This window comes from Crocodylus siamensis, chromosome 10 (assembly GCF_052110815.1).
Source record: "Crocodylus siamensis isolate JL-2025a chromosome 10, ASM5211081v1, whole genome shotgun sequence".
Classification (NCBI taxonomy): Eukaryota; Metazoa; Chordata; order Crocodylia; family Crocodylidae; genus Crocodylus; species Crocodylus siamensis.
Window position 1 is genome coordinate 65,270,158 of NC_143404.1, and position 23,954 is coordinate 65,294,111.

Consider the following 23,954-nt stretch of genomic DNA (forward strand, 5'->3'; position numbering starts at 1 on the left):
GGGGGGCGGGGCGGCGGGTGCACCGGGCGGAAGCGATCGGGCCGCGGCTCCGGCAGGAAGGGATGGATGGAGCCGGGGTCTGGGCTTCCGCTGGCGGGCCGCGGTGAGCGGCGGGGTCAGGGCTGAGCTAGGGCGGGGGCCCGCGCCATGGCCACCCGGCGCTTAACGGACGCGTTCTTGTTGTTGCGGAACAACGCGATCCAAAGTCGGCAGCTGCTGGCCGAGCAAGTGAGTAGTCCCCGCTCCTCCAGCCCTCTGCATTCACGTAGCTTGGCCGCTGCGGTGAGTCTCTCCCTTCATCCTACTCCCTTCCTCCCCACCCCGACCCCTCTGGGGGGTCTCCTCTCTGCTCCCCTGCTGCAGCACCTGGTTGTTCGCTCCCTCCGTGTCACCCCCTCCTTTCCGTGGCCCGGGCCCGTCTGTGCCCCTGGGCCGAGAGTGGGGGGCGGGGGTTCCATTGTGTTATCTCGGGATCGGGGCCTTTCCCACCAGTGTGCCGCTGGGTGCAAATGTGTCTTGGTGCCGTCACGCAAAAGGGGGCTAAGAGGCAGGTTTGACAACAGGTGCAGAGTCTGGTCTCCTCCGGGTGAGACAGTGACTGGTGCCTGTGCTGTCTCCTGTTTTAGTTAGAAGACAGGTCCATGAGTCTTGTTAGGAAAAGGAAGGGGGAAACAGAGATACAAGCAGTCCTCGACTTAGAACATTTCGAGTTGCAACGTTTCACACTTGCAGCGTTCATCAATGAACACCCTGTTTCAACTTTCTGATATCAGTTTCAACTTACAACGCTTGATCCAACACCCCGCCATGCCAGCGAACAAGTTCGCTGCATCGCCCATCTCCCTGGAGAACATCTGTCCAAACTTCCTTGGACACTGTCTTTAAGAGAGCAGATGAGACTCCAGAAAAACCTGCAGCCAGGACTTCTGAGAAGAAACCAACCAAGAGCCCTTCAAAAAGTCCAGCAAAATCACCTCAAAGAAGTCCTTCCAAATCCATTTGATTGCTATTTACAGTATACATATATTGATGTAGCTATATTACTCATCTATAATTGATTGAGTACAAAATTCCGGGTTATTTTTGGTGAAAATAGGGTATTGGGCCTTGGTTCAGGAACCAGTCCCCCATTTATAACATTGTTTCCTATTGGAAAATCGGTTCCGAGTTACAACATTTCGACTTAAGACACAGTTTTCAGGAATCAATTGTGTTGTAAGTCTGAGGACTGCCTGTAATAGAAAACTGCCCTGTTGTGTTTGCAACTAACACCTCCAGGCTGGAGTGCTATGGCTGTATTAGCGTCGAAGGACTTGCAGAATATGTCACTTATTAGTGGAGACAACAGGCTTCCAACTGAACTTGCAAGCCAATGTACACCGGCTGGACAGACCGCTGTTAGTTTCCCTGTTGTTGTTTTCTGAAACCAGGACTTGGTTCAGTAGAAAAACACAGGTTTTGCGTAGCATTTTATCCAAAGCCATGTTACTGTAGTAAAAACAGCTGCTGTTCTGTGCATAGTAGGAAGACGTGGCGTCATTAAAATAGGTGATGATGAAATTCTAGGATGGAAAAATGATAACCTTGGGGGAGGAAAACTGAATGACTTGTGTACAGATATACTTAGCCCCTGATCCTGCTTGCAGATGTGATTGGGCTCGTCTTGAGCAAAATCGTGAGGATCAGGCCAGTGTCTTGAAAACTGAAGATAACTCGGACTAGACCTATGCCTCTGGATGGTTATATTTTTACCCTTGAATTTGGTGCTCCCCCAGTAAACAGGAAAATAGATACTTGCACAGAGCATTTTGTTGTCATGCGTAACCACTTGTCCTTCCAGCAAAGAGAATTACAATCCTAACGAACTTCAGCCTCTAGATTGCTACTGGGTGATAAAGTGCTCTAAGAGGAATGATACAGTCTCTTTTGGGAGCCAGGTAAAAAGAGAACAAGTAGTGGTTGTGCGGAAAAAGTATAAGCTGTCTCTCTTCTTTCCTGCACTGTGCCAAGTATCATTATGTAATGCTATTTTCAGAATTTGGAGATTGAGTAATTATACATTTGACAAGCATTTATTGATAGAAAACTTCAAGGAAAAAATTTTCAGTTCTAGTGGAGTGTCACATTACATGAACTTTAAAAGGCTGCTGGTTTATTGGCACTCTGTTTCATGTGGCTGTTTCTAAATTTTGGCCTGGTCAGACTCTGATGGAAAACTTTAGATTCCAAGGCTGCTTTGAAATTGCCAATAAAATAATCATTGTGCAAGATGCATAAAGAGGATTTTATAAAGGCACATTAACAGAGCCAGTTTGATCTTGGGAACACAGCATCCTGCTTGACGAGCAAGCCACTCAGATTTTTCTGGTTGGAAAAGAAACAAAACCACATCAGTACAAAATTATCATTCTGCTTTTAGGTTTGACTCATTTATTTAGAATAGCCTTAGTAAGCATATGTGGGTCCTCTTTTCTTTCTCAGTGACTTTGCCTTTGTGATTTTTTTGTAAGAAAAAGCTGCCATGGACTACTCTGTTTATTGCTAAATTTAGTGGCCTATCCTTATGGAATTTAATTTATAAAACACTAATGATTTCATTTATATGTTTTCAGTGCATCTTAGTCTGGAACTGTTTGCTTATTATTAAAATTGTACTTCACCAAATTGTAATTAGCAGTTTTTACATCATTGGGATATTTTTAGACCTCTAAAAGGTTTAATACTTGCCTTGAAATTAGAAAAGCTATTCATAATACAAGAAGGAATAGGAATCCATTGACCAAGTACATGTAGTTTCTGTTGGATAGATGATAGGATAATAGCCCTTTGCTTTCCATACATTTTACCAACGTTTATGGAACAGAATCTATTTTCTTAGGTTCAAATGCAGCCAAGATTATCAGTTATTGAAAGTCTTTATTGACGACTCCTTGCCATATGTGAAATGAGTTCATAATGGACAGGTGTTTATTCCATAATTGCTTCTTGTTTAATCACATACTTGTCTCAGCAGAAGGACAAGACTGCCTAGCTTGGGCCATCTTGCATGTTTCCGAGGTGCTATCACTGTGACATCCATATAGATTGGAGCAGGGTCGCACCATGCTAGTAGGGCAGTGTAGCAAAGCCTCCTTGTCCTTCCTGGGTGTGAGACTCCATGTTAAGAAAGAACTTTTTGTTTTTAATTCAACTTTAGTACAGGTTAGCCTTCTGGTGCTGACTGCAATAAAATCAATGCACTTAACGTTTGAAGAACCAGAAGCAAATACTGAAAGCTCCCTAAACAATACAGTTTTATTTCTAAAAGTGAATCTGTGAATAGAATAGAGAATTAAAAGTAGTTTGACACCTTCCCTTTTTAAAGCATTTTGTCCTAAACTGCAATATAATGTTTACCTCATTAACATTTCAATGAATCTTCTGTGCATCCAAAAATAGCACTTTGATTACTGGGAAAGGTGCATTGTAGTTGTTAGCCTACACTTTTTAAACATGTGGGGCAGCAGTGTTGCAAAGCTGGAGTATAGCACAAATAGGCTCTTAACACTGCTTCCTTTTCTCATTTTTCCTGTTTTATTTTGTGGTGGCTGGATGCTTATCAGTAAAGTGTACATCTTTCCACATTTTGCCTAGTAACTATTTCAAGCTAAAATGTGCATAAATCTTAATCTTTCAGTTTCTTTATTGAATCAAGTGTTTCAAAGTGTACGATGGATTTTTCAATAATATGGCCATAATGGTGATTGCTTTGTTAAACTCTTGTACCTCATGTGTGCACACTTCGCACTACTTTTTTCCGTCTGATATTTTGATCACTGAAATTATATTTATGATGTGTGCTTAATTGAAAAAACATAACTGTTGGGTACTTTCTGTTTAGCGATCAACTGGAAAAAATAAAGAAAATGTGTATTTGTGCAGCAGGTTAAATGCTAATGTAGATAAATCAAGATTAGTGTATTTAATTATCCATGTTTTAAGAGTGTATCTGGTTTGTTCTTGGTAAACTGACAAGTTTAAAAAAAAAGTTCCAATGTTTTCTCGACTGACTATACCCTATCTCTGTCCTGTGTGTGTCTCCTTACCCTCTGCTGCCCTTAAATGGATGGGGCTGATGGGATCAACAAATCTCACATCAGGAGCTGGATGAGGTATTGTTTTTCATGTTTTGTTCTATCATGGCGCATTTTATAGACCATGAGTTAGTTAAATCTCACAAGTGGAGGTCAAGCGATAAGTGTTTTATTATGAGATGTTGCCTGATTTCCCCCTTCCCCACCCCCTCACCTAAGTTTCAGGCAGCTTTCCCATTGGCACAAAAGAGATTTCATGAGACATTTCAGTGATAATCATGTAGTATTGCTGCCCGCCAGATTTACTGTGCACACTCGAGATTTTTAATTGTTTCACTGTATGCAGTTACTAATACTCTTCTTTTGCAGTGCCTGATCTTACAAACCATCAGACTTGGTCCAAAAACATAAATTTCAATAGGACTAAGATTGCCTAATAGAATTTGAAGCAATAGGCCAGTCTTTGAGGCCTAAGTAGCATATTTGCCCCAATATAAGATGACCGTGAATATAAGGCAACCCCCCAATAATTAGGTTTTCTATATGGAAATTTTATTAATGTATTATGATTTTCCAGGTATAAAATCTAAGTAGTAGAGGATCATTTCCCCTTGCTCCTTTCCCCTTCCCCCTACTGCTACAGCAAGAAAATCTGTGGGTGACCCCCCACCCCCAGCAGCCTTCTTGCCACCTGCACCCCTCACCCCCATCTCCCCACATCCTCTGCCCCTTCCCCTCCAAACTCTGCTTCTTTTACCCTCGTTCCCCCCCACCCCCAACTTACTGTCAGATGCTGCTCGGGCTGCTCCATCCTGGAGCACGACACATGGAAGCTCAGCCCTTGCCTGCCCATGCAGTGCTGCTGATTGACCGGGCAGGGGACAAGTTTGCAGGTGCCCTGTGCTCGGGAGAGACCCAGGCCAGGACTGAGCTGTGCCTGACAGTAAGGAGAAGGGAAGGGGGCAGGTGGGGGGCAGAAGCTGCAGAGGGGAAGTGGAGGCAGCTGCTGTGGGTCTGACTGTGGTCCTGACCCGCTCACGCCAGAGTCAGAACCACAGCAGCTGCCTGCTTCCCGGTCCACTTTGCATGTGATTTTAAGACCAGGGGCTTTTACCCCATGTTGACTGGGGGAGGAATGGGAGACCTTGTCTTATATTTGAGTAAGTACAGTATTTACATGGGGAAATGTTAGGACCAATACCAGTTCCTTTATACACCTGTTGTCTGCAGAACTATAAAGGATGGCTATTTTGTCTAAGTAGATGACAAGATGTATAACCCAGAATGAATTGCCTAACCAGAATGATTTGAAGAAATTGGGCCTTTCTTCTGGAGCACTGTTTTTAAGGAGACACTTCAGAGCGCTTCCTGATATTTTTAAGATGATGATGATGCCGACTCTCTACTGTTGTAATGTGTTCTTTGACCTAGTTCTTGATTTAACCCCAAAAAATTACAGTCTGTCATTTGTCAAATTTCCTGGGTAGAAGTTGACTGTTTCTGTTTGTAACAGCAGAGAGTTGCACTGAGTGCATCACTGGATGAAAGAGGCGAGAAGGCTGATTGCCTGAATTAAATTAAAAAGCCTGATCCAATAGTCAGAAGGCCTGGGTTTTGTCCTTGGCTCTGGTTTTTGAGAGGGCATTTAGCGTCTCAATGCCTCTGTGTTCCCCATCAGCAATACATGTATACCTATTTTTCAAAAATTTTATAAGGCTTTATTTAAGTGTGAAAAGCACTTTGAGGTACTTGGAAGTCAAGTGCCATAGGAGCACTAAGTCTGCACTGCGCTACTCACATTATCTCTGACGTTTATGTTGCTGTTATTGAGGTTTAATGAACCTTACGCTTTGTGATTACATAATATGTTCCTTTTCTTTCTTTCTTAATTACGAGCTACTTTCAGTATTCTTAATTTTAGATGCGATTAAAGCGGAGCTGTTAACTTAGTTCAGAAGAACAGTATCAAATAAGTTCCCTCACTCTCTTCCCTGCCTCTGTAAATCAGTGTCCGACTTTCCTGTTGAAGGTAGCTTTTTAAAAGGGAGGATGCCTACAGAAGGATGCCAAGAAACTGTGATAGGGCCGAGAAATAAATGTGCAATGTTTGCTCAGCTCACCCCAAGCCTTGAGGACACAGTTCTGAGTGAGGATGAATGAGCATGTTTCACCATTAATGATGTCCAAAATCAGAACAGAGCTTTTAGTCTTTGCCAAACTAAGCAAAGACATGCTCTCTTTTGCTTCTCTTACTTCTTTAGATATCTCTTGAAGGTGAAGCAGAGTTGATTTGACTTACATGTGATAGCATGATTTAAAAACCACAGCTCCCGCACACTTACTCTAAGCATTTGTGGCTTTGCAGACTTTGTTCTCTGTAAGGGGGAGGGGGAAAAACAAAAGCCTTTCTGGTTTTCAAGTCTGTTTCTTCTCCGGGTACTTTCTTCAAAATCTGAACTCTGTTTTCAGATGTCATTGTTGAAAAACATACATCATTCTCACACCGCTACAATGCTGAGATAAATAGCTGTACTTCCACCACCTAATGACATTAAACTCTATAAGACCTATGAAACCTCTCCTTACGTTAGTCACATTACATGACTCCTGTGAATTGTGATACACAGAGGATCTTTGGGGAGGGGTTGTATTCATGCAGCTGTGCAAAGCATAATGCAGTTCTAGCCTGTTGTTTTTAAATGCTGTCTTCCCCAGGAACATTAACACCACTGCTGGTACATTTGAGGTGGTTTGGGGGTTGTTTTTTCATAAATTAATTTTCCTTGGCTTGCTTTGGATGTGTGATTATTTCCTTGCTCCTATATATTTGTGGCGATATTCAGGATCAAAGCCCAGTTGTGCTATGCATCTGCGGGTATACGTAGAATTTTAAGTCTCTAGTTGCTCAGCAGCTAATGCCAGGCTAGCTCCAAATGAAGTAGTTCAGGCAACAGAAGCAGTGGAGGTGCATTAGCAAAGTGCTTCATGCTAATAAATCTGGATGAAGGTATGTTAGTGAAGGTGCTGCTTCTGATAGCTGAGCTATGTGAGAGGTCTCTTCACAGCATTCTTGTGCCATCCAAGGCGATTTAGCATTATAGACAGGAGTTGGGCACCAAGCACTTGCGACACGGAGTAAGCACAGAGGTAGAGAGAAGGGCAGAGGTAATATGCATTTGTATGAACTGATTAGGGCATGCATGTGGGCATATTATTATAAGGCATATCATCACTTTTTAAATATGCCCCATAAGCATAATACCTCAGGTTCCAGTAATATTCTGTTCCAATTCTGGGTTCCCTGCTTGCTATTTTTGCGGGGGTTGGATTGTCTTCCTTCCATCTGCCCTTAGGTTTTGGGATGGGTTTTTTTTCCAAATATAAACCATCTGCCATAGCCTCAGGGGGTTCCTTCCCTCCAATCTCTGGTTCAGCTACAAAGCCAATGCCCTCTGACAGCTGGATTCCAGGGGCCAGAAGGTGCCAATAAAGAGTCTTCAGTGAGGGCAGAATCGCTCCCTGAAGGAGGGGGTAAGAGGGCAGAATTAGCTCTGCCTGCTAGAATCTGTTCTTGCAGTTCTTCCCTGGTAGGACAGGAGGGAACATTCCTAATTAGTGGGTGGAGCAACAAGCCATCACAAAGGAGCAAATTACAGCCATGCAGAAATATAGTCTACCACCTGTGCAAGTTATAAGTACTTTAATAGACCTGGGTTTTATAAATAACAGTAGTTACAGACACTGGGACTCCCTGTGTATAGTTTAAATAGACTTAATTTCCTGTCTCTTAAATTTATTGCTTTTCCTTTCTCTCTAGCTTGCTGATGATCGCATGGCACTAGTGTCAGGGATCAGTTTAGATCCTGAAGCAGCAATCGGTGTAACAAAGCGCTTACCACCCAAGTGGGTTGATGGAGTGGAAGAAGTAAGTTACGTACACTGATCTGACTGGTGACCCTATCATACCCGGTGCTTGGGTATTGTTCTCCATAAAAGAAACGTACTTACGATGTAGTTTTGACAAATGTAATGTTAACAGTTTTTTGTAATAGTATTTTTTTTTAAAGTTAGTTGAAGCAAGTTCTGTTTTGTAAATTTGAGTGCTGTTTGATCAGCTGCCATCAATATTTAGGAAAGACTTCAGACAAGTTAAGTTTAGTATCTGGAATGCCAGATTGCAAATGGATTGAAAAGGCACTATTCAGAGGCCACAGTCGTAGTAGGCGTGATCCCTGCATGTAGCCCAGAATTAAACTCCAAAGTTATCTGGAACATATCAGGAGACTGCCTGGAGGCATGTACTGGAAAGCCTTGTTCTTCTAGTCCTTAAAAAAAAAAAAAAAAAAAAAAGTTCCCTGAGTAAGCAAAGTTTTCCTTCAAAAGCTGAGACTTATGGTTAAAGCAGTAACAAATGCAGAGGCTTTACAGCACCCCCTTGAAGGAAGGCAACAGAGCAGGCCACAAAGTAGTGAAGACACAAAGCTTGCTGCTCAAGCTGTCTGTACCTCCTAGAAGAGCAGGCTGTCCTGACTGCCACCAAACAGCTGTCCAAATGAAAAGCTAGGAGGATGTGGACTGGGCATGTCATGTAGCATTTAGAACATGATCCTGTTCCCAGATTCCAAAAAGCTGTACCCACAAAACTTGCAGTCACGCCACTTTGTATGCACAACCCACCAGTTGCATAGAGCTAGACAGACTATCCCTAGGACAAACAGCTTGCTTGTAGCTTTATTATTAGAGGCCAGTTTAGGAATCTGCCCCTTGATTTTTACTGTTATGCTTGCTTAGTTTATAACACCTGGAGCTAGAGGTGAAGATAGAACCTGGATTTTTCACCTTCCCTGTGAAATTTGATTTTGGGGGATTGAGTTAGACCCAGGACTTGTGAATTTTGTTGTTATATGATTTTAAAAACAATATCGTATTTGGTTGTTGCTGCTTTGAAAGCATTACAGTCTAATCTACTTGATTTTAAATAAAGAATGTAAAAATGTCAAAAGAGCAGCAGTGTCACAAAAGGCACATCAGTTTTTAATCACTAAGAGGTCAGCTTTGTTTGTATGTGTTGATTTTAAATTGATTTTTGGCTGTTCTGGTATAGTGTACATACTTCTGTGAACGTTTCCACATAAGTTATTTGTCTGGTATTTGTCAAAGCTTTTCCTCTGGCATTACTCACTTTCCCTTCTCTGTTGTTTGGGTTGTTTTTTAGATTCAATATGATATCACCAGGATAAAACAGAAAATGAAAGAATTAGCCAGTCTTCACAACAAACATTTGAACAGACCTACTTTGGATGATAGCAGTGAAGAAGAACATGCAATAGAAATAACTACCCAGGAGATCACACAGGTACAGATGAAAGTGTTTTTAGAGAAGATGCTAATTGTTTTCAGTTCTGAAGTTGTAGTTATACTTTGCTCTTTCCCCATGTGGCAGTGACTTGTTCAAAATAAACTATTTTTAATAGGACCATTTTGTTGTTTTTACTAGGTAATTGTGAACCAGTGCTTCTGGGCTGTGTGTCTGATTATGTCACTTTTTCACCAAGATCCTGGACAAGTAGTTTACTCTTTCTGTGCCTTTGTTGACCCACCTGAAATAACCTACTCATCTGCCTTGCAGCAGAATGGCAAGACTTAGCTTACATTTGCAAATGCTTTATAAAAGTACAAAACCATTGTATGAAATTGCAACCTCCAGTCTGAACAGATATAATAAAGGAAGTATTTTTGGGGTGCAGAACTGCCTGCATGCCCTCTTGTGTTCCTTGATTCATAATACAAGTGCTCTCATTCTTTTAATTAGAAATCTTCACGCCTGTTGCAAAATCTAATTTACAGAAAACTCATTTATGTTTAGCTTTAGGGTTTTTTCTTCATCCTTGTGCTGTGATTTTTATACCCATTCAAATGACAGACTGGACACACTAGTGTCATTTCCCTTAAATGCCCATAAACTTAAAATATTAATCCCTTGAGCAATGTAATGATTGAAATGTATCTTGCCATATTTGTTACTAATGCAGTTGTTTTTTCAGCTATTTCACAGGTGTCAGAGAGCAGTCCAGGTCTTGCAAAGCAGGTCACGAAACTGTACAGAACAAGAAGAACGTGTTCTCAGGAATGTAGTGTCTTCCTTAGCTCAGTCCCTTCAGGACCTGTCCACCATCTTTAGGCACGCACAGTCTGACTATCTCAAACGTAAGCATCTGCCAAGCACCTGCTGTCTGTGAGATACTAACACATCTTTACCATCAGTTATTTTTTCTGTGTGGGGGAGACTGAAGCACAGGGAGGCTAAGGGACTTGTCTGTGATGACAAAGCACATGTAAGGACTGGGATTAGAATTCATAGGCTCCCAGCCTGTGCTCAGACCATTTGCTATGCCTCTGTTTTTCTTATTTATAAAATAAATATACTTAGCATGTCACACACGTACAGATCTGAAGCTCCTTGGTAACAAATCAGCGGAGTCCATCTCTCCTATACAAGCTAACTTAGTCAGCAGTCAAATTGTCTTATTGTTTCACAAAATGTGCTCTACGAAACTTACTTTGAGGTAGCTTAGTCTTCAAGCAGTAATACGTACTAGCTGACAAACTAAAACTCAACAGCCATACAAAAGAGAGAGAATATTGATACAAAATTGTATGGGCAATATGCTATGTATGCTGCCCATGTAATAGCCGAAAGGGTGTAACCAGGCCAACCCAGTATTATTTTAACCTCTTTCCTGAATATTAAATCTCTCTCCACCACGCACTGTATGTACCACAAGTAACATCTGTAATTGGGACTAAGATGTTCCCAAGAGGATTTCTTTTGTTAGAAAACAGCCCACAATGCCAGATAGGAAATACTTCGCCCTGCAAGCTAATCTAGGTTCTTCTGGGCCCACATCACCTCTTAGTTTTGAATAATACTGATTTATTTTTGGGGGGGGCGGTATTAAAGATGCAGCCACAAAAATATCTCCTTTTAATTGGCTGAATGTTCAAAGGTGCAAATGTACTTGAATCTTATGAAATTCAGTGACTTAAAATCTGGTTAGATCAACCTTAACTGTAGGCAAAGCTGGTCACTACAATTAGTAAATGGTACATGTCAGTTAAAATACAGATCATGTCACTTTGGAAAATCTGCCTAATAAATGATGTGACACTGTTCTGGTTGCATAACTCTCCTACGTATGTTTGGCTTTCTCATAAGCCTACTTGAAGAAGCACCAGTCTACTAATTGTATATTCATATTCAGTGCACTTCTATTTTAAAAGGATAATAGTGAATCTTAGTGACTTTATGGCTTGTGTGTCAAAGTATTATACTCATCCCAGCTTTTCTCTCTTTCAGGTATGAAAAATCGAGAAGAAAGATCCAAGCATTTCTTTGACACTTCAGTCCCACTTATGGATGATGGTGAGGACAACACTCTTTATGATCGGGTAAGTTAAGAAGTTGTTAAGGGGAAGTTAATGGCAGAGCGGACATGGGGATTTGGATGGACTGGGGTCGGGGAGTTTTGTTTTGGTTTTGCTGTGGCTTAAATGTCAGACTCCTGAGAATAAATCAACACCACATTTGTACATTTCTGACATGTACACCAAACCACATGGAAGTTCCATTTTTTTTATCAATGTAATGTCTTCCTAGTAACAGTATTGTCTTCCGAGTGGCAATATTTTAATCAGTGGGATTTTAAGGACATTTGATTAAACCAAATGTTTCTGTGGATTTTGTGCTCATGCTGATGAGTTGTGACTCAGATACGTTCAGTACACACATGCTAATTGAAAGAAGGGCACATTCTCATTCAGGGTATTGGGAAGTAGGGAATAGCTTTGATATTGCAACGTAAGAGACACGAGTTCGATTTCCAACCTTTTCTTGCCTTAGCTAAGAGAGGCTAGATGAGCTGCAGAGTCAGCATTGTCGCCCTTCCCTCCATAGTGCCTGGGAATGAGGATTATCATCAGTTGGCAAAAGTCTAGTTTTAAATGGATGCTGACACTGTTCCTCATGGAGCAATCCCTGAGGCTTGGTTTTCCCTCAGTAAGGACGTTTTCCGCAGAGTCCTTATACACAATGCTTTATATTTACTTCTGCCTTCGTACATATTCCATAATATGCACCTCCATCTACTCTATATCAGATGCATTGCTCAAGTGCCCACATCAGCACTTCAGGGATTATACATGTCAGTGGTAGCAGGATTTCTTAGTATGCCTCTTGGCACTGCAATATATCCTCTACTCTGATGCTAAGTGGAGAGTTTGTATGGAAAAATCTAAGGCTTTATTTCTGTTAACATAAAAATATTGTTCACATTACCTGTACACAAGAATGCTTGAAAATGAGTAGTGTTTTGTGAATGGCCCTGGGAGATGAATAGTAATGTTTGTCTAACATTAAAGGATTCAATAAATACAATTGTTGCTCCAGTACTTATACACAAACTTGAGGAGAGGCTACGGGACCTGAACCTGTTCAGCCTCCAAAAGAGAAGGCTGAGGGGGATCTAGTGGCCTGTTATAAACTAGTCAGAGGGGACCAACAGGCATTGGGGAAGTCCCTGTTCTCCCAAGCACTGCCAGGAGTGACCAGGAATAACGGTCACAAGCTGGCAGAGGGGGGATTTAGGCTAGATATCAGGAGGTGTGACTTCACAGTCAGGGCAGCTAGGGTCTGGAACCAGCTTCCAAGAGAAGTGGTGCTGGCTCCTACCCTGGGGGTGTTTAAGAGGAGGTTAGATGAACACCTTGCTGGGGTTGTTTGACCCCAGTACTCTTTCCTGCCATGGCAGGGGGTTAGATTAGATGATCTGCTCAGGTCCCTTCCGACTCTAGAAACGATGAAACTATGAAACTTCCTACGTTTGTATGAGATCTTCTGTACCACCAAGCATTTAGTAGGTAGTGCATAACTACTGCTATTTAGTATTTTTTCCAGTTTCTTGGTTTTATGCATGCATACAAACTTGCTTTCAGGCACTAAATTGACTGTCTTAGAAAGATCTCTAAATGGATGATGCTTTATATCATTTTTTGTGGCAACCCTACATTTCTATTACCTATTTAAGGTACAGTTTGTACACTAAGATTTTTCTTAACAGATTTTGCCATTATGAGAGTTCCAAAGGGATCTAGCACTGTGATTTTCTTTTTTCATATTGTTACCAGCATTTCATGTTACTTTTATTTTATCATTTTAAATCTTACATTTCTTCAGGGGTTTACAGATGACCAGTTAGTATTGGTGGAACAAAATACATTAATGGTGGAAGAACGGGAACGAGAAATTCGACAGGTTGTACAGTCAATTTCTGATCTCAACGAAATATTTAGGGACCTCGGAGCAATGATAGTCGAACAGGTACATAAACCCACAGTAAAAGTACTGATTGTAGGGTAATGCCTCTTATTAAGATTGCCTGTGTTTTCCATTATAAAAACCTGTTTTCAGTTGCTTTTATAACGTTGCCAAACTTTAACGGCATTTATACAGATGCATTTATCTGCTCTGCGTGCAAGCTGCTCTGCTTTGCCCAGTGCTGCATCACACACATTTGTATAAATGGCAAAATGTACGTCATCACTGAGAAAATGGCGGCAGTGCACTTTTGAACTAAAACACCTTCAGTGGTGTGGCACAAGCATGTGTACAAATGCCCTAATAGTTTGGGCTGAAGTTGCTTTCATTGGGTATCTTTCTGTACTGAATTTACCTAAGAATTTCAGCATTTGCAGCTTTTGGTTGCTTCAGGCTGCACAGAGAGGAATCGGACTTAAGGTAGGTGAGTACAAGAGCACACTCCACTTCAGAACCTGCAGTGGTTCCAGTTCCAAATCTCACCATTCCTCTGCCATCAGGAAACCTTGTGAAACCCACTAGCAAAGTGCGTTTCACATCCCTGTCTTGTGCTGGTCTGCATAGAGGATGACAATCTACTACTATTTTCAGTTACTCTTTTAGCTTAGATACATGTATGTTGGATTTAAAGATTCTAGCCCTTCTGATGCCCCTGTGGATATTAGTATTATCCATATAACGCAATTGCTTGAGTGTTATAGTTCGTTTTGGGGGTTTATTTTTTTGGGGGGGCGTTATTTTAACTTAAAAATAACATACAGGAAACTAGTACAAGACCATGGTCAAAGATTGCAAAATCGAACCCTCAAGAGTGCAACTTGAATTCAATCCCTAATGAGCTCCTTTATGCATATGCATTACACCATGGTCTTTTAATCATGTGATCACTTGCTGTTTTTGTCCACAACACTCCTGCTTCATTTAGCCCACAGGATGGATTTGCTCTGGACTTGAACCAGAGTTGTGTAGTAAAGATCCATGCTTAATTTGTTGCAAAAGATGGAAGCGTATAGTGAGTGTGATAGGGATTTGCGAAGGGGAAGGCGCTGTGTTTAAGGCAAGCAAATGTCACCCCAGAAAACTGAATCTTATCCTTAACTCTGCCACAGATGCTAGCCAAGTATCTTTAAATCAGACTTCTATAGTTAATGACTAATGGAGTGCTTGTCTTCTTCATACCCAACTTGAGATCTTGGATTCTGATTGACAGAAGTGCTGAATTGAAGTTGCAATTGAAGTTCATGAGAGTTATGCTTTAAGCATGTAAAGTGCTATGTAACGGTAAGTACTGTGAAAAATCAGGTCCAAGCATCTCAAATTGGGCTCCTCAAATTAGGTAATGCTTATATTTGCTCAGCTCTGCAGCTTCAATAATCATGTTAATGTATTTTTATGAGTAATATTACTGTATGTAATATTGCTGTAATTCTCCAAGAAAGAAAGCATGTCTGATCTTTTCCAATTCTGCTGAGACAAGTGAGTTCTGCAGGGGTTTGACAGCTCCTCATTTTGGTAATTAGTGGAGCACCTGGTGTTGTTTAGGAGTTTGGCTGTCCCTTGCTTTCTGTTCTTATCCCTGGCACAAGGAATTTGAGGTGAGACAAGCAACCAAGAAAATATCACTGCTTCCCAGGATCATGAAACAAGTTAGGTTGGAATACGTCCTCTGTTCTTTGCAAATAGCTGGTTCTGTATTAAACCCTGAATTGATCCCTGCTAACACATGCAATTTGAAGTCTTTGACAATAGCATTATTTAAGCCAAGCGCTTCTTTAAAGAAAACATTGTTTTTGACCATTCTTTCTTTTAAAAAATGCATAGCTTGCTGCATAATCCATCAGCTTTCTCCTGTAAAATCTGTTTGTTTCTCATTGCTTGATGCTGATCATTTTATAGTATTTACTTGTCTCTTGTCAGTGCTTATTCTGCCTGTTTTATTTAGGGAACGGTTCTGGATAGAATTGACTACAATGTTGAACAGTCATGTATGAAAACTGAGGAGGGCCTGAAACAGCTGCATAAGGTAAGCTGAAAAGGTATTTAAGATGCTGCATCCTTTCTATTCTTAACAGCCATCAAAGGCTATGCCGACATGAAAAATAGCAGGCGTCTTTTTTTTTTTCTTTTTCTGTCACACGTGGTAGTTGTTCTGTGGCATTCTGTAGCGATTTCATCTGTTCTTGCCTCTGATCCAACTGTAGTTGCAGCTTTCCTGGGTAGCATTTTTACATGTGATTCCTGGCTTTAAGCTTCTACATCCATATTTGAGCATCAAAGCAGCGGCTTGATCATTTGAGTTCTGACCTGTATCTAACTCCCACTAACCTCAGTGGGAGTTTGTGCCTAGCGCTCCTGAAAAATCAAGTGGGTTAACTAGATACCTTATGGCTTGATATACCTCACTTCACATACCCAAGTCTGGAAAAGTCCTGACTTTAGTATATTGGCAGTGCTTAGTTTGAAACTGGCTGTAGGAGTCTTCCCTCATTCTACTGTATTTATTTGGATTTAAGGCCAACCTTCTGTTTCTGCTCTGAACATTGTGGTTTTGGAGTAACTGAAAAGTTTGAACTTGGCAGCAGACTACGCCAGAGTCTTATTTAGGCTTTTTTAAAATAGTGTTTTGTTTTTTCAATTCAGTTCAGTCTTTGCATTGCTTGGAAACAAAATGGAATGAGTGGTTCAAGCTGAAACCTCAACTGCAGTGGACCATTATGTTTTGGAAACAGAGTGTATTGCAAACTTGTTTATGGTGTCAGAATTAAAAACCCATTTAAGAAGAGTAATACATTGCTTGCAAGGTTGTTTTTATATATTGTATGTAAATATGAATTGGTGACCATTTTGATCTTCTCATAAGCATTTCTTTAAAACAATGTATAAAATGGACTAGAAATAAGCAAATGCTCCAGAATGAAATAGGATCAGTCTTAGCTCTCAGCAGGTTCCCTTTTGCTCATTGATTAGAGCATGGAACTTTGGTGCAATTGGCATTTTATGCTGGCTGTTTTCAGTACGTGTGGGCTGCAGCCAAGCTATTTAATATGAATTTTCTAATCTGTCATGGGAGAGACTCACTGATCAGTAAGGTCACGTGAAACACATCCCTGCTGGTTTTAATAATACTGTTGTTTTCTTTGTGTAAAAAAAAAAAAAAAAAAAAAAAAAGTCAATTACCTTTTCTGCTTTAATAAGCAAAGCTGTTTCAACTTGTCCAGAAAGCACTTTTTATAGACATTGATCTGTCCTAAATTACACTGAAAGCTGGATGATATTAATTATTCCTCTTTCATAACAGAATTGTTATCTAAGTTGTTGTTTTGAAATGCCTAAAAAGCCAGATTTCCATCCTCTATGGCACCCATCAGTTAACTGCATGCAAAAATGCTTTAGTGAACCTTGTCAAAATCGTTAGGCCCAAAGGGAAAAAAGAACTTTCATTTTCTTTGGACTGCTTTGCTTTTCATCTTTTTATTAAACAAACTGGAACAATTTTTTTTCAATTTTGACTTAAATTTTGGGAAGTTTCTCCCTTTGTCTCCTGTTATCATCTATTTAGCCCTCTGGGAAAAGGAAGGGCAGAAAGGGGGAAAGAAAACCAAAAATCAGATAAAAACTGTTCAATTCCAGTTGAAACCAAATTAAAATGAACCTAATTTCAAAGTGAAGGTTTTTGTACATTTTTAATTTCCTTCAACGAATAACTTTTTATGATATGAAAAATCAAAAGTTAAAGTAATTTTTTACCAGCCTTTACTACTCAGATGTACTTGCATATCCAGTTGGCTGATCTCCATCTACAGTTTTCACATGTGGATATTTTTAAACATAATTTCACTTTCAGATGAGCTTCCATTCTTATGAAAAATAATAATGCATATTGTACCCCATTTCTTATAGCACCTTCCCAGGGATAAAAACAGCAGTCTTGTACAATCATCATGAAGTTAAATCCTCTGACATGAAGCCTTCTGAATGAATGAATCTGTTAGATAAATAAAGTTTCAGTGCATAGTTGTAAATACATCTGTGCCAAGTTAGGCATCTACTAATAGTACTCATTTGAGTTAATTTTGTGGGTCCAATTTGCTTTACGTTGAGATGTGCCAAATTTTAATTGCAACAGTAATAGTAAACAGTAACTTGAGGTAGGTGATAAATGAGGGTCATGCCATACTGTCCTTTTGCATGTTTTCAGAATTAAAGTACTTAACTACCTTTCTTTTGTGTTTATAGGCTGAGCAATATCAAAAGAAGAATCGGAAGATGCTTGTCATTTTAATTTTGTTTGTTATAGTAATTGTCCTTATTGTTGTTCTCATTGGTGTAAAGTCCCACTAGATGACACTTTTATGACTTTATTTTAGTGTGTATGTGATTTTTTTATTTTTTTTTTTTCTTCCCCAATGTGAATGGATGGACCTGCACTCCTGAAAGTTGCCTTTTGAATGTATAAGCCCTAGTGGTACAAAATCTGTGCAATGTTTCAGTAGAACTCTTTTCACAGTATATTCTTCTGTGATACGAGAGGCATTTGTAAAACTTGAATGGAAAATGTCAGGGCCTACAATAATGCTACCAAAATCAGTCATCCAGTTCTCCATCCAGCTGTATTTAGAACATGCTGGAGTATTTAAAAAATGCGGAAAGTAAGAGAAGACATTTACAGGAACGTACAATAATTTGTATTTTACTATGTGCAAAAAAATGTACTGTTCTCTGTAGTCCTGTGTGGCCATTTTTTAGGTTTTTAAACAATGACGGTTTTACGGGATTTAGTACCAAAAACTATGACTTCAAGACAAAATGCCTTAAAATGCACAACATTCTAACTGTTTGATTCCACTTACTTTCCTCCCTATTTTTTAAAAATAATTGGATGGACTAATAAAAAAAATTATCTTAATTTAGACAATGCGTACAAGGATCAGAGTGATACTTAAAGTGTAAATAACAGGACTTAATCATTGGTGTCTATTAATGCGTTTAGCTCATTAAAGAACTTCTTAAGCCTGAGTAACAAGAGGAAAGCTGTTTCTCCTCAAAAGAATCATGTACAATGTTTTTTTCTTATTGCAGTGTTTTGGTGTTATTTTTAAGCTCAGCCAGTTGCACTGAAATAATGCTTGAGCTACATCTGAAATAGAAAGGAATTCTTCCTGCCCACCCCCCTCCCCCTCCCTTATCTTCCTCTATATTTGGCATGTCCAATTATCCTACAATAGTGGATGCTGGACTGTTTGATTCCTTACATGCAGGTAGCACTAAACATTAATTTACACTACCCCCAATACTGCCCAGTATCCTATCTATCCCCTTAACCTAAATACATAAAAAGGTGTATTTACCTAGTGCTACAGTATCTATTACAGCCATTGTTCCTAGCAGAATTTTGATATATATATATCTTTTGTCCTCTTTTAGCCAGGCATTAGGAAAGTTTTGGGTGCAGTGTTGGCCATGACCCAAAGCCTGCTGCTGTAGGCATGTGTCAGACCACCGAGGCACTTTGAGTTTGCCATGTTTCTGCAGTGGTAGTTTGTTGTAGGCTATGGAAGAGGATGTAGAAAAATTCTGAGCAGTGGAGTATTCCAAAATTTAATATGGTCATGAAGTGTTATGCAATTTTAGGGCCCTTGCCTTAATATTTTTAATTTGTTTCCTCTAGGGGGCTGTTGTTTGTTTTGTTACTTGCTGTTCTGACTTATGCAGTGGTTTCCATATACTTACAGTGACACTGTACCCAAAGCCCCTAAAACTTAGGTCCATATGTCATTTGAGTGTTATGCATGCTGGATGGGAGTTCTCGATACTTAATCATGTACTGATCTCCCAGCTTGTATCCTGTAAATGGAACAGACTCGTACTTTCATTAGTAATGATGAGGACTTGGATGGCATATGTGGATCTTCTTTGATTCACTCCAGAAACAGACGTGTTGGTTAGAAAAGAGTACAAAGACATGATTAGGTTGTGGCTCCTTTTAAAATCATTTTACTTTACAGACTTTCCTTGGTCTGAAAAGATCTTGAGGTATTAAGAGTAGTTAGAGGGTCTGTACTTGCTGGGATCCATCAGTGTCATTTTTGTCTCCCCTTGTTGTGTATGACAGACTGCATTCATACTGATGGCAAGGATTGCTAAGAAAAGCATGTTCTGTGTTCCCCTGACTAACGAGCTGTGATTAACGTCGCAGACATATATTCTTTATAAGAATTGGCCACAGTAGTGTTTTATTCATGAAAAACAGAAGGTATATTGGAGCACACCTAACAGTTGTCCCTACGGTGGGTTTTTCTTTAGCTGGATAGCACTTTAGCCAGCTGAGAGTGCTTTTCTTTTGAGCTGACTTTCAAGTCTTATGAATGGTTTTCCTGCTTTTGGAGAATCCCTCATTGTCCTTTATGAATCAAATACATAACAGTAGGGCAGTAATAGTGCGGAGGCTGTTTTATGTTTTGTGACTGGCTTTTTGCAAGGAGACCCATCTTGTACAAAGTGCAGTGGGTAGAGTTCTGAACCAATCACTTGCCTGTATGTGGCACCAAAATTGCCTGGAGTTACACATTACACAAATCTTCAGGATAACTGCAGGCAAAAATTCTTGATTATTAAATTGTCCCAGCATCCAAATGCCTTGTACCTTGGGCTGAGTTCAAGTATAGAGAATGCTTGATGTAGAGAGCATGGCTGATATTTGATACCGTTTAAGTAACTTGTTGGGTGACCTGGTGGTTTTTTGAATAGGTGCTAGAGCATATGGAGCCTTTTATCTCCAGGTGTGTAAATTTTCTCAGAATGATTACCAGTATTTAGCTGATTTCATCTGATGGATGCTTCATGGCCCGTGTGGAATTAATGACGGTCCAGTTTCACATCTTGGCGCATTTGGCAAGTCTTAGCAGACAGTCCAGTCCCATTGGCCTTTGAGAGGTGGAGCAATGTGGGAATCCTTGTATTGCTGCTGTTGCCGCTGAACTTGTTCTCTGGCTGAAGAATACTTTGGTCTCCGGGGATTGCCGGTCCAAACCCTTCACTAAAATTCACATGACAAACTGTAAAAGAAAGAATACCATGTTCAGTCTTGTGGCTGGTGTGCAACTCCCCTGTGTTGGCATAGCCTTTTTGATGATTGTGACTAAAACTACTGTGTCCTTATTGCATTACTGCTGTCTGCATCGTATGGTGTGAAGCAGCACATAGCTATAATTTAATATGCTGTATTTGCAACTTTCTCTCTAACATGAGATGATGTTATTTATTTCTGTCTTGACCAGTGCTTTTGATGATTTATCATAGCTAATGAATTCAAAGAAGTAATAAAACACTTCCAACTTAATTGATCAATTACTATTCATTTTTCTTACATATTTATAATAAAACAAATACTTACACAGATGTTTGCTAAAGAAAAAGAATTTTGTGTTTGTATTTCATCTTTCCTCCAAATTTAGATGAAAGCCATGAAGACAAGACTCTCTTTGCAAAGAAGTGCTCTAATGCCCAATCTCGTGCAACAATAGCAGTGCCGTAACGAGACAGAATTAGAACATTTTAAAGACACAGGCACACTTTAATGCATTTGAGAGTTTAAAGCCAGCTGCAGTGTCTCACATGACATTACTGGATGAGCAAGAAATTGTTAAAAATATTGGTTATGGTGCTGATGTCTTTATGAGGGAAGGATCCCTGGGTGTGGGAGGATTTTATTTCCTAAATCTTTTCAGGTGTCTAAACTTCACTATTTTATTCTTGATATTTATTAACATATGAACACCAGCACAGGCAGTCTAGCTGGTGAGCTGAGCAGATGCTGGTGTGCGTACCCAGAGGTAACACATCAACATGGTCACGTTAACCCAGTGGCCATGGTGCTGTCCTGCTCTTAACCACCTCTCTGCAAGACACTGCAGAAGTAATCAGTTAAAAATATTCCCTGGCATGTGGGGTATGTCCTCTAGCATGACTTCTTCATGTTGGATCCCTCCCCTTTTCCAGTGGAACCGTTTTGTGTTTAGAATCTGCCATGTGAGAGGGTATAGGATTTGGCTGTTGATGTGGAAAGCCATTTAACTGAGAGAGACACCTGCAAGGGCCAGTAGAATAAAATTGTTATATAAATGTTCTTTACAAATCCATGACTTTGCCTACCTGTAATGAATACATTGGTAGTCTGCAGACCTCTTGGCTTGTACTGAAGTTCTTCACTAAAATACAAACCATCTTACAAAAACAAATGCCCAAATTACATTGAAGTACCAGTGACGCTTGCTGAAATGCGTTTTTTTGTTATAAGTTCAAAAACTACCAAGTATTATAAGCTAATGTCAGTAGGGTATGATGAGTTTGAAAGGCAGTCTCTACCATGCTCAACTGAAGTATTCACCCATCTGGCAGGTCTTGGGACCTGAGGGACAGAAGAATTTCTTAGACTGCATTAATTTAGGTTATACGGAACTGAAATATTTAACCCCTTGCTGTGCGTATTCTGTTTTGAAGTTGTTGGCGGGGGGGAGGGTTGTTCTCTTTTGCTTTTTTCACAGTCTTGTTTTTCACTACATCCTTTTATAGCAAGCTACAAAATGAGATGCGACCTAAAATTGGAATTGTGATTTTTTTTTTCCCCTAAAGAAAATTTAGTTAAATCTATCTTCAACTAAAAAGCCAACTGCTGTTTCATCTTCAAAGAGATGCTCATGCAGCTACTCCACAGGGTGCATCTTCTAGTGCACAAGGCATCTGAATAGATCTTGATCAATATAAAACTTTATGAGGTGGCTGTAGAAAGCTGCTGGGATTGTATGTGTATGTAATCTGTTCATTTGTAATCAGAGGAATTGCAGCGTTTGAGGGCGTGTGGGTCAAGAAATCTGCCATTAAACGTAAATTATATTTTCAGGCCAATTTCTGAACTCAGTTGAATGTAAGATATGTACATTCCAGAGGGTTTGCAAACCTGGGATCTCTTCTGTTTATCCATCACGGTGTCCTGGTCAGGTGATTTTAATAAAATATACAGACAAGCAAGAGTCACTGCTTTCAGGGACTGTTAGGATCTTCTTTTTAATGCACAGCTGATTGATATACATGGAGATAACTTATTTCTTATTTTGAATAGTGGTTTTTCAACGTTTTCCATATTCACAGAAATATTTTCTTGATTGAATGTCTCTAAATAATGTCTGTTCCCAGATAGTTTGTCAAAACTTTGATTTATAAAATAAACACCTTCTTAAAATAAAGAACCAAGTCAGTGTTTCTGTATGTTGAAGTGCAAGAAGTCACACAACTCTACTGATGGCCTGATGCAAGAAACACTTTTAACCATCATGGGGTTAAAAACGACTGTGACCGCAGAAAATTGGTCTCTGCTCAGACCCCGTCATTCTCAGCATCATTGCAAATGCATTGCTGCTAGCAGCAGTGGAAAAATTTTAGGAAATGTCCATAGTGCAGATAAGGTTTAGAAAGGGAAATTAGACTTTCTCAGCAAGTCCAGTGCCTTGATTAGAATCCTGATCCCACACCGGTGTAGTCCATGAATGTAGAAGCAGGCCCTAGGTGAGGAGTAGTGCTTTGAGCCCATTCCACATCTTACCTATAGAGCTCGGAAACATTGTAGGCTTAACTTTAATAGCCCTGCACCAGCAGCATTTAGATGAGATGATGCTTATTTTCCAGCTATTGGTCTTTGCACATCTAAATGCAACATGCTACCATACCTGCTGTCTCTTACATTTCTTTCCACTGAAAGTCCAGGTTTATTTGCACAGAACTGAAGCCAGAGCAGAATGTGTTCTCAGGCTTAGTGAGATAGCATCACAAAAGCTAAAGATGAAACCTGTGTCCTGGGTTGTTCCCTGACAATGTAGGATTGTTCTCTGTGATGCATTTTCTAGTTCCTAATCCTGGTCAAGCAATCTTAATAAAATATACAGACAAGCAAGAGACACTGCTTTCAGGGACTGTTAGGATCTTCTTTTTAATGCTCAGCTGATCGATATACTCAGGATTAAAATTGCCTTATTCAGACTGATTTTTAATTGTTTCAAGCAGGGAGGCTTCCACTGGTTCCCTTGGAAAGTACCACGGTTTAATAAGATCTTACTGTAAGGAAGTTTTTCCTGGAATTTAGCCTAAATTTCTCCTTTTCAAATGTCTTCCCATTGCTCTTGCTAGCATTCCCTTTTGCCACCATAAATAAATCCACCCCCTCTTTGAAGTTTAGATCCCTCACATATTTGTAGATTATCATGTGTCCATTCCCTGCTGCCCTTCCATTAATAGGAGCTGTTTGGCAAGTATGCAGAAATGAAAATACAGCCTGGTGGGTTTAAAATAAACATATTTCAGTTTACTACTAGAGGTGGAGTTTAGAAAACATTGTTCTCATTAATAACTCCACATGCTGCATCTCAGCTTGCCTTGGCGATATCCCCATTCTGGGCCTGCTCCTTCCACAAAGGGAGTTCGGGTCTAATACTTGCAGTTTATGAATGCAAAGGCGA

The 23,954-nt window shown here is 40.0% G+C and overlaps 1 protein-coding gene across 3 annotated transcripts; it reads left to right on the forward strand.

Annotated features, from left to right (window-relative positions):
* Positions 1-22,691, forward strand: STX16 (syntaxin 16). Of its 3 annotated transcripts, none has more exons than XM_090020512.1 (8): positions 1-282; positions 7,891-7,998; positions 9,289-9,429; positions 10,118-10,280; positions 11,431-11,522; positions 13,306-13,449; positions 15,389-15,469; positions 17,683-22,691. In XM_090020512.1, exons 1-8 carry the CDS (start codon positions 148-150, stop codon positions 17,785-17,787), a joined length of 969 nt encoding a protein of 322 aa, XP_089876638.1. In that variant the 5' UTR covers positions 1-147; the 3' UTR covers positions 17,788-22,691. The 3 variants fall into 3 exon arrangements, with proteins under 3 accessions (XP_089876638.1, XP_089876639.1, XP_089876640.1); XM_090020513.1 differs by having other exon boundaries at positions 2-228; XM_090020514.1 differs by lacking the exon at positions 1-282 and adding an exon at positions 1,068-4,151.
* The last annotated feature ends 1,263 nt before the right edge of the window (positions 22,692-23,954 follow it).

Excerpts from the sequence above, each read along its gene's own strand:
- STX16 (XM_090020512.1), top strand. The coding sequence starts at position 148 with ATGGCCACCCGGCGCTTAACGGACGCGTTCTTGTTGTTGCGGAACAAC. Across the intron at positions 9,430-10,117 it reads CTACCCAGGAGATCACACAG|CTATTTCACAGGTGTCAGAG; the intron begins GTACAGATGAAA and ends TTGTTTTTTCAG. Across the intron at positions 10,281-11,430 it reads ACAGTCTGACTATCTCAAAC|GTATGAAAAATCGAGAAGAA; the intron begins GTAAGCATCTGC and ends TCTCTCTTTCAG.